Raw genomic sequence first — 8,467 nt, forward strand, 5'->3', positions numbered from 1 at the left:
CAAAATAAACGTTCTTTAACGACCGTTTAAAATTTTTGCGTCAATCATAATAAACGCTTCTGTTAAAAAGCTAACATTTAAAAGCCAATGTTATGGGACTTCGGCCTAGTAAATATTCGGCAATCAACGAGAGACCATTTTTAAAAATGCCAACGAAATTGTTTGTTTTTTTGGTAATAGTGGTGTACTTAATGCTCATGCCCACTTTCGTAGTAAATATTAGTGGAACTATAAAAGAATTTATTAACTCACACTTTCAAACGCTTTTAGATGAATAAAATCATAATGCTGGAATGTCAATGTGGAAACTTTAGTCGAAGCTACTTTTCTAATTTCACTGTGCTGCTTAAAAATTCACGGCTAAATATGGATTTTTTTTTGATAAGAGATCTGGTTCCGGGTGTGAAAATGGACATGGAGTTCCTCATTGCCATGAAGAACTCTAATAAGTATCAGAAAATTTTCCAATACACTCTGGATATGTGTAATATGCTGGCACAAAGGAGAAACAATATATTCAAGAGATGGTTTGCGACGTTCTTCGAAGCCAGCAATTTCAATAGGTATTGTCCGGTGAAACCAAACTTTTACTATTTGAAAAACTACAACTACAATAACCTCTACATTCCAAAGTTTTTGTATGCAGGCAAGTACCGAGTAAAGTTCGATATGAACCAGTTAAGGAATAACGAAAGAATCAAAGAATTCGTTGTGAGCTGTGCCTTTGAAATTGACCTAAAGTAAGAGATTAGTGATTCCCTTAATTTTATATGTAGCCCTCAATTAAAATTAGTTTAGTCTGATTGGTGGCTGGATGAAAATTTATTTTTAACATCATTATACGCTCGTCATCAGCATGGAAATGTTGAAAGTATTCACTTTTGCCTCCCTGCTTTTATTTCACCAATTGGTGACCACAAATGCAGTGAGTATTAATTGTTTTAAAAGCTTTCCAAGGCCTCTTCCTTATCAATCTGGTCTTCTTGCGCCCAAGTCATCATTAATTTTCCAGACGGGAAGATCCAAATTCAGTAGGGCACATTTCGAGAATTTCACTCTGGAAATTAGAAACAACACCATGTATATGGATATGGTAACCTCCAAGACGATTCACCGCGGCCTTAAGGTCCTTCTCGACATGCAGATAAGCCTCGATAAGGGCAGAAGATACCAACGTCTTTTCGCCAACATTCTGGACACCTGTGGCGTGATTTCCTCGGTGAGGACAAGCATCTTCAAGAACTGGTTCGATAGCATGCTGAAGCACGGAAATTTTATGGTCAACTGCCCCGTGCCCGCGGGCCACTACTTCCTAAATGACTGGAAGCTGGACTCGCAGTTGGTCCCGCATTATTTGCTTCCCGGGGATTATTGTGTGACTGCTCACTTTTTCTATGGCAAGCACAAGTCGAAGCAGGAGGACTTTTTTCTGGACCTGGACGTCTATGCTCTGCTAACAGCCACGTAGGTGGCTCCAATCTCATAAATAAAGCGAAAGCCAGTACCATATTCTAAAAATATGATTTTTCACACTGCGCCATTTCGGAGTAATTTAAAACCACTTAGCGGATCCGATTTGCGTGCAATCGAAAAACAAGAGCACCGTTCGGACCAGACTGCCATTGCAATCAGACTTGAATTCGGAAGTACCAATGTTGAAGGTAGCACTTATCCTGGCCGGTGTACTCGTGTCGCTGGCAGAGGTAAGCATTGGTGTGCAGGACACCCTATCCGGTATCTAATCCACTCTGCCACCGCCAGCCCAGTTCGGTGAGCCTGAGTCGAGTGCACTGCGATAAGAATCCCAAGTTCTTCAGTACGCTGAACGTCACGGCAGTGAACAGTACGATCACGGCGGATATAGAGTTGCTCCAGGCCCTCAAGGCGGGCTTCCGCGGCCACGTGGATGTCCAGCTGCGCCTCAGCAACGCCAAGAACTTCCAGAGCCTGGTCCAGAGCGACACCGACTACTGCGAGCTGCTCTCGACCCTGAAGGATTCGCTTTTCCGCCGCTGGGTGAAGAGCGTCACCAAAAACAGCAACTTCATGGAGAACTGCCCGGTTCCGGCGGGTCACTACTACCTCAAGGCGTGGCACGTCGACATGGGTCTGGTGCCTTCCTATCTGCTGAGTGGCGACTACCGCCTGAGGGCCTTCGTTTACTACGGGAAGTATCGCACCAAGAAGCAGCTGTTCCTTGTCCAGTGCATTGTGGAGGCATCAATGCATAACAAATAGTTACGGGTTCAGCCGTATTTGGGCGTGTATAATTATGTCATTCATACTTGACCGATTATCCAATCTATCACGCAAGTTGGACCGAAAAACAATCCCATTAAATGGCTTTAATTGCAATGTACAAACATAGGGTGTTAGTGGCAATGGTCGAGTTGATATCATCCCGCGATGTTTCCCGTGAAACGTGTACCTGTTGCTCTGGGCTTGATTGTGGTTGCTGTTGTCATCAAGCAAAGCGTGGTAAGACATTGAGTTCCATCCAGGAAGGCTCTTTTGAGAATCTGATCATTAGGCCCCCAGAATGACCTTCAAGGCCGGTGACTGCAGATACAACAGATCGATTTTCTCCAACTTCAGTATCCAAATTATTAAAACCAAAGTGATGATGGACATGATTTTGGTTACCACCTTGCGGCAGGGGCTGAAGGCGCACTTGAGCTTCGAGTTCCGTGTCTCCAAGGGTAAGCCCTATCAGAGTGTCTACCAGCACGACATGAACTACTGCGCCCTGATCAAGGGCTCCCAGGAGTCGATCTATCGACGGTGGTTCACGTCCATGTTGAAGGTGGGAAACTTTGCCACAAGCTGTCCAATTGGTAGGGGCTACTATTACCTGCATGGCTGGACCCTAGATGCGAACTATGTGCCCTCCTTCCTCTACCTGGGCGACTACCGTATCGGCGGATCGTTCTTCTATGGCAGGTTTAAGAAGAAGGTGGAACATCCGCTTCTAGAGTGTAGTGTAGAGGCCGTTTTAAACTAGATTTTTGAGGGGTTATGGTGATGATTGATTACAGTCAGCAGCCAGACAGTTAAACAGTGTGTAAGTGTATAATGGGGAAGTCAGGCCCCAATGCACTGAATAATTAATATATTTTTTGAACATAAAACAATTTTAGAGCAGTTCTCTACTTATTGCGAACAGAGTTGGCTGGGCCAATGGGGATCTTGAAGATAATTGGGGTGGATATACATTTGTTTCTGGCAATAGGTCTTTGCTCTGTCACGGCGGTAAGTGGTCTAAACTGGGTGGGCACACCTATGAATAAAACTCAAGAGATCTAGCTCGCTTTTCTTAGGATCGCAACATCAAGTTCATAGCCGGCGAGAGCCGGTTCAACCCAAAGTACTTTGAGAACTTCACCTTCACTATCCGCAACGACCAGATCTTCTTGGACATGTACCTGCGAAAGCCTCTGCTCAGAGGCTGGAGAGCCAGATTGGACTTCCGGACACGCGTGGGAAACTCGAAAAGCTTCCAGAGCCTTTTCTCCACCAATGTCGACGTATGCAACATTGTTAACGCGGCCAAGACCAACCTCTTCAAGAAGTGGTACAAGAACCTGCTCAAGTACGGCAACTTCCTCCGCCAGTGTCCGCTGAACGCGAGCCACTACTACTTGCGGGGCTGGCAGTTCGGAGAGGGCTTAGTGCCGCCGTTCATAACTAGTGGATCGTACCGATTGGAGACCTACAACTTTTTTGGAAAGTACAAGGGCAAAGACGAGGACTTCATAATGAGTTGTACGGCCGATGCTGTCATACATATCTGATGCGCTGATTCGGCTGGCTAATGGCTTGGAAAAAATTATTCCATGCTCGTGACCGTAGCATGTAATTGATTTCGAGGGCTTTCATTTGAGTTTCAACGTGGGCATTAAAATGTGCAAATTTCTTGCGTGCATCGTTTTCGTTCAATTGGCTTTTCAAATCGATCTCGTTGTGGGGGTAAGTCCCTCCATGGACCCGAGTAGGAATATCTCCAGATTGGTTCTCTTTCAGGAGCGCAGCGTAGAGTTCGTCACCGGCAGCTGCTCTTACAGTCCAAAATACTTCAAAAACTTTTCGCTGACCATAGTCGAAAACTTGATGAATATGGACATGGATCTGAACAGACCCATTCAGAGGGGCTTCAAGGCCCACTTCGACATTCAGCTGCGACTGGCCAACGCCAAGAACTTTCAGTCCATGTTTAACCAAAAGAACGACGTGTGCGCTGTGACGTCGAGTGTGAAGAACAGCCTGTTCAAGTCCTGGTTCAAGGATATGACCAAGTACAGTAACTTTATGTACAATTGTCCTGTAGAGGTGGGTCACTACTACTTGCGCAACTGGCGCATGGGGAGTTCAATGACCCACAAGTTTCTTATCCCTGGTGAATATCGCGGAAAGGTAAGCTTCTTCTATGGCAAATACGGGACTAAGTCATTCGAAGAAGCTTTGAATTTGACGATTGATGCGATCCTGTCTAACTAGAAATATACGCAATGCTACTGAATATATTGTAATGTTTTTAGTATATAAATATTACAATAGCTTCAGAAGCGATATACATTGCAGGGAGTAGCTTGTATTTTATTTCTTTTTGAGTTTAATAGAGAATTAGCTTCATGACAATAGTGTATGATGTAACGGGTATCATCTATTCAAATGTGCAAATTGATGAAATAATGTTGTATACCCTTGCATATGGAATTATTATTTTCAACGCTGTAAAGGAACACTACCGACCAATTTTACATAAAGTATAACAAACAAAAACACATATTAACGAGCTAAAATAGTCGGTACAATTCTGATATCGAATTTTGCGACGAAAAATTTTCTCAAATGTTCTACCAACAATTTAATTAATAATTCAAACTATTCGTCTACACTGACATTTCTTATTGCCGAATTTATTATTTAACTTCGCGAAATTAAGTCAATTCCTTTTTAACAATATGCAGCACGTAAATGTACCATAACGTAAATGTACCATTACGCTCTTAGAAAGAAAATCTAGCGGGAAAATGCTAACTAGCGGGCTTTTCAAAAAGTCGCAAAACAAACGTTTTAGATATCAGACTGTTTACCAAAGCTAAAATTATTCCAGGGCCCTTAGTCCTAAAAATACCAAAAATCCTTGCTTTTTTGATACCTATGAACCACAGCGTCGGGCTCACCGCACTTTCTTCCAAGACAGTGGATTTTCTTAAAACCTTAATATCAATTCCCTTTGTTAAACCTATATATTTCGATCGGTATCTTAAACCATTACAGCAGCTTTTTAATTCTGCTGTTATTTATTAGTAGTCTCCCCTTGATACTCTAAAAAGTCAATACGGTTACTGCCTTCTACGGTAATATACAATTAGCCCGTTAGAAACTTTCCAAAAAAGTTTTTCTTATTGCAAGAAGTATTCGAATATTGTCGAAATATCGTTTTTCCTCACAAAATATCTCTTTTTAAGAAATCGATTTCTTCTTAACTGAAGCTAGCAAAATAAAATTTTGGTAAAAACTGTTTTGTGATTACTGATTTAATTCTGATCAAGGCGAGAAAACCAAAAACCAAATATAGTACTTCATACTTAATTAAAAATCAAATTACACATTTTTCAAGTTTCTATTTCTCAAAACTATTTTGTGAATATAATTTTTTTTTTAATTAAATTATTTAGTCAGAATAACCTGTTGTTTTGTTAACACAAATTTTCCTTTAGTACCGGGTCTGAAAAGTCAGTCTAAGAGTAAAAGATTCGCATATTTATCGTGTAACTTAAATTTAAAGAGTTCAATTTTCTGATACCAAAACTAGCGTTGTTTTAAAAGTAGTCTATATTAATTACATCTGAAAAACTGCAATATTTTTTGGAATGTGTTCTTGATGCAATGATGATGTTAACAACATCCGCACTCAAGCAGCGATAACCGAATCATTACCGCTGCTTTTCTCACACTGTTCGGGGAACGTCTGCAACGGATGATAGCAGCAGTTTTATGGCGTGGAATAATAATATCCTGAACAAGGCTCCAGCATGTTGCACGGCATTACGTTTGCGTTGATTATCGATGCAGCAGAAGGAGAAGACATTGGAGCATTCAATTTAGCTCTATTGTCCTTAGTGTCAAACTGGGATCGCAGATGTCGCATGCAGCAGAAAAAAATGGAAAACGTACGGGAAAAAGGAGACATTAGACTTCGTTCAACGAACGGTCTGCGTAACATGTGACTTCGTGTTGTGAGCGTTTAACTTTATTGCTTCCTAATTGCCGCCTGCTGCCTTCCGAACCTCTGCTTTCTCAGTCCATTCGACTTGACGGTCCGGTCATAATTTGCTGTTACACACTGACGATTTGCCCCAGGCCTTCATGCTAGCCAATTTGATCGGAATCCCGCTGGTATAATTACAGGTTGTGTGGTGATGATTGCGCCCCTCCACAGCGCATCCCAGTTCGTTCCTCACCCACACTCGACTCCTGGTCCTGACAACGCCGGCAGGCATGTCTGATGACTAATGAGTGTGGGCCTCAGGACGAGCGAAAGTCAGGTAAGCTTTGCTTAATTAGTTCAAACGCCTATCCTGCCATGTAATTGGAGGCCTTTGAAATAATGCCAAAGAATGGCTTGCAGATGATTTGATTTATTGAAACCCCATCTGAGTAAGGACAAAGCTCATAAGTCCCATCGGATGGCTTTTGGGAGGCCAGTGCGATTCCCTTTTGTAAATCAATTTCACGGCAAACAAACATTAAACGTTACTTAACACAAAGCACGGCAACTGCGACAAGTATAATGATGGCAATTTCCTTGAGTACACGACGCCACTTCTCCAGTTATCCACTCCTTCCCCTTTGCCCCTCCGGTTTCCCCCACATTTGTTTCAAAGAAGCTCCAAAGACTGCGCCCGCAACTCCGATTGCACTGCCCTGCCGTTGGTTCTTCCCTGGGCTACGACAAAGTACAAGAAATTGCTCTCCGCCCCTCACTCCAGCTGCGGAAGTGCAATTGATGGCGAAGGCGAAGCAAACCCGGGGAATCCTTGGGCGCGTGCGAACGTGTCGAGAGGAGCCGGACCAAGGACGAATCGCAGAGGGCGGGACCAGGGGGGCGGAGGCAAACTTGTCGATGGAAAAATACTTTGTCCCCAAACTATTATTGACAGTGTTTAAATTATTTTGCGCTTAGATTGCGCACTCGTATAAATCGCAGCTTGCAGCGCGGACGCCCACGTTCGGGGCTCAAATCTGTTTCCGTGTCGGTGGACGTATCCGTGTCCTCGTTGGAGGACTCATTAATTTATTTATGCGAAGTGCACGTGCAACGATTTACTCGATTGGAAGTGAGAAATTGTGTTAGCCAGTGGAGATTTGAGCTCTTCAATGATTCATTGCTTTTTAATGTGACCAGTTGCGCTGGCTTCCAGTAAGCCCTTTTCGGAGAGCGACCCATTCACTTCATATTGATGTCGACGTAGAATATGGTGTCTGTCAAGTTGGCGTTGTGCCAATCTCTCACATAGACAAAGGCGTCTATCCGGAAGCTGCCCGAGCGAATGAACCGTGGAATGGTCTCCTTTTCCGATCGAATGTTGCGCATGTAGTAGTTGCCCTGGAATGGGAGTTTAAAGTAAACCTCATGAGCCCGATGGGAAACCACACAGTACCTCCTTGATTGGGCAGCCACGAGGAATATTTGACTCTCTTAGGACATTGTTCATCCAGAAATCGATCAGACTGTTGCCCTTGCCCCTTCCCATTACCCTGCACAGATTGATGTCGTATGTGAAGACGTCCCTGTAGGTGTTTCCTCTTTTGGACACCCGCTGCCCAATCGTGGACTTCAGCCATATGTCCGCTGAGATGTCCCGCGCAAAGTTTAAGGTGAAGTTGACCGTGGTGAAGTCCTGGCTGACCGTTGCCTCATAGAGCGACATGTACTTGGTGTTGTATCCAGTGACAATCTTCCTAAAGAGCAGAAAATTCAAGGACTGTGGCGACGTCAGTTGTGCTACGACTGCTAATGTGTGCCAGATCTCACCTTGGGACCCGCATGAATTCTGCAGACTGAACAGAGGATCAGTTCAAAAAAGAGGGCACTGCGGACAAGCATCATTGTCGATATTGACTTCTATGTTCAACGGACTGGATTCAATTGGTTTCGTTTAGATCACGCTGCTTGAGCTGTTTGCTGCTAATGAACCAATTAAAACATCATCATTTTTTCATTTGCGGAACACCACATCTTGATCTGCTCCAGTAAAAACCTCAATATCGGGAAAGAGCCCTAGCCTCGCTAATGAAACTGCAGATCCACTCAGGTGGCTCTCGGGCCAGGCCCTCGGCGTAATTAAATTGCAGAATTGTTCAGAAGTTTACCCAACCGACACAGTCCCACCCCAACGTCTTTCCCTACTCTCGGCTGCCCATATAATTTGTTAGGGACTGACGCTAAAAATATGATAAA

At 43.6% G+C, this 8,467-nt stretch overlaps 7 protein-coding genes across 7 annotated transcripts; 6 read left to right on the forward strand and 1 right to left on the reverse strand.

Annotated features, from left to right (window-relative positions):
- Positions 1–270: 270 nt before the first annotated feature.
- Positions 271–744, forward strand: LOC108038862. The gene has a single exon (XM_017115724.2). It carries the CDS (start codon positions 271–273, stop codon positions 742–744), a length of 474 nt encoding a protein of 157 aa, XP_016971213.2.
- Positions 745–814: 70 nt separating this feature from the next.
- LOC108038867 lies at positions 815–1,468 on the forward strand. The gene is given in 2 exon segments (XM_017115730.2): positions 815–925; positions 1,013–1,468. Coding segments are annotated over 2 exon segments (567 nt in total).
- Positions 1,469–1,652: 184 nt separating this feature from the next.
- Positions 1,653–2,238, forward strand: LOC108038861. The gene is made up of 2 exons (XM_017115723.1): positions 1,653–1,703; positions 1,762–2,238. Exons 1-2 carry the CDS (start codon positions 1,653–1,655, stop codon positions 2,236–2,238), a joined length of 528 nt encoding a protein of 175 aa, XP_016971212.1.
- Positions 2,239–2,406: 168 nt separating this feature from the next.
- LOC108038860 lies at positions 2,407–3,001 on the forward strand. Its single transcript, XM_017115722.1, has 2 exons — positions 2,407–2,475; positions 2,531–3,001. Exons 1-2 carry the CDS (start codon positions 2,407–2,409, stop codon positions 2,999–3,001), a joined length of 540 nt encoding a protein of 179 aa, XP_016971211.1.
- Positions 3,002–3,072: 71 nt separating this feature from the next.
- Positions 3,073–3,791, forward strand: LOC108038858. The gene is made up of 3 exons (XM_017115721.1): positions 3,073–3,080; positions 3,138–3,249; positions 3,318–3,791. Exons 1-3 carry the CDS (start codon positions 3,073–3,075, stop codon positions 3,789–3,791), a joined length of 594 nt encoding a protein of 197 aa, XP_016971210.1.
- Positions 3,792–3,900: 109 nt separating this feature from the next.
- LOC108038857 lies at positions 3,901–4,494 on the forward strand. Its single transcript, XM_017115720.1, has 2 exons — positions 3,901–3,966; positions 4,024–4,494. The coding sequence occupies exons 1-2, from the start codon at positions 3,901–3,903 to the stop codon at positions 4,492–4,494; spliced, it is 537 nt and encodes a 178-aa protein (XP_016971209.1).
- Positions 4,495–7,453: 2,959 nt separating this feature from the next.
- On the reverse strand, positions 7,454–8,116 carry LOC108038866. The gene is made up of 3 exons (XM_017115729.2): positions 8,042–8,116; positions 7,668–7,991; positions 7,454–7,612 (listed from the first exon to the last, which is right to left on the reverse strand). The coding sequence occupies exons 1-3, from the start codon at positions 8,114–8,116 to the stop codon at positions 7,454–7,456; spliced, it is 558 nt and encodes a 185-aa protein (XP_016971218.1).
- Between the last annotated feature and the right edge of the window lie 351 nt (positions 8,117–8,467).

This window comes from Drosophila rhopaloa, unplaced genomic scaffold (genome assembly GCF_018152115.1).
Source record: "Drosophila rhopaloa isolate 14029-0021.01 unplaced genomic scaffold, ASM1815211v1 contig_18, whole genome shotgun sequence".
Taxonomy (NCBI): Eukaryota; Metazoa; Arthropoda; class Insecta; order Diptera; family Drosophilidae; genus Drosophila; species Drosophila rhopaloa.

Excerpts from the sequence above, each read along its gene's own strand:
- LOC108038862 (XM_017115724.2), top strand. The coding sequence starts at position 271 with ATGAATAAAATCATAATGCTGGAATGTCAATGTGGAAACTTTAGTCGA.
- LOC108038861 (XM_017115723.1), top strand. The coding sequence starts at position 1,653 with ATGTTGAAGGTAGCACTTATCCTGGCCGGTGTACTCGTGTCGCTGGCA. Across the intron at positions 1,704-1,761 it reads TACTCGTGTCGCTGGCAGAG|CCCAGTTCGGTGAGCCTGAG; the intron begins GTAAGCATTGGT and ends TGCCACCGCCAG.
- LOC108038860 (XM_017115722.1), top strand. The coding sequence starts at position 2,407 with ATGTTTCCCGTGAAACGTGTACCTGTTGCTCTGGGCTTGATTGTGGTT. Across the intron at positions 2,476-2,530 it reads CTGTTGTCATCAAGCAAAGC|GCCCCCAGAATGACCTTCAA; the intron begins GTGGTAAGACAT and ends TCTGATCATTAG.
- LOC108038858 (XM_017115721.1), top strand. Across the intron at positions 3,250-3,317 it reads GTCTTTGCTCTGTCACGGCG|GATCGCAACATCAAGTTCAT; the intron begins GTAAGTGGTCTA and ends CGCTTTTCTTAG.
- LOC108038857 (XM_017115720.1), top strand. The coding sequence starts at position 3,901 with ATGTGCAAATTTCTTGCGTGCATCGTTTTCGTTCAATTGGCTTTTCAA. Across the intron at positions 3,967-4,023 it reads AAATCGATCTCGTTGTGGGG|CGCAGCGTAGAGTTCGTCAC; the intron begins GTAAGTCCCTCC and ends CTCTTTCAGGAG.
- LOC108038866 (XM_017115729.2), bottom strand. The coding sequence starts at position 8,116 with ATGATGCTTGTCCGCAGTGCCCTCTTTTTTGAACTGATCCTCTGTTCA. Across the intron at positions 7,992-8,041 it reads GAATTCATGCGGGTCCCAAG|TCCTTGAATTTTCTGCTCTT; the intron begins GTGAGATCTGGC and ends ACGTCGCCACAG. Across the intron at positions 7,613-7,667 it reads GTGGCTGCCCAATCAAGGAG|GGCAACTACTACATGCGCAA; the intron begins GTACTGTGTGGT and ends CTCCCATTCCAG.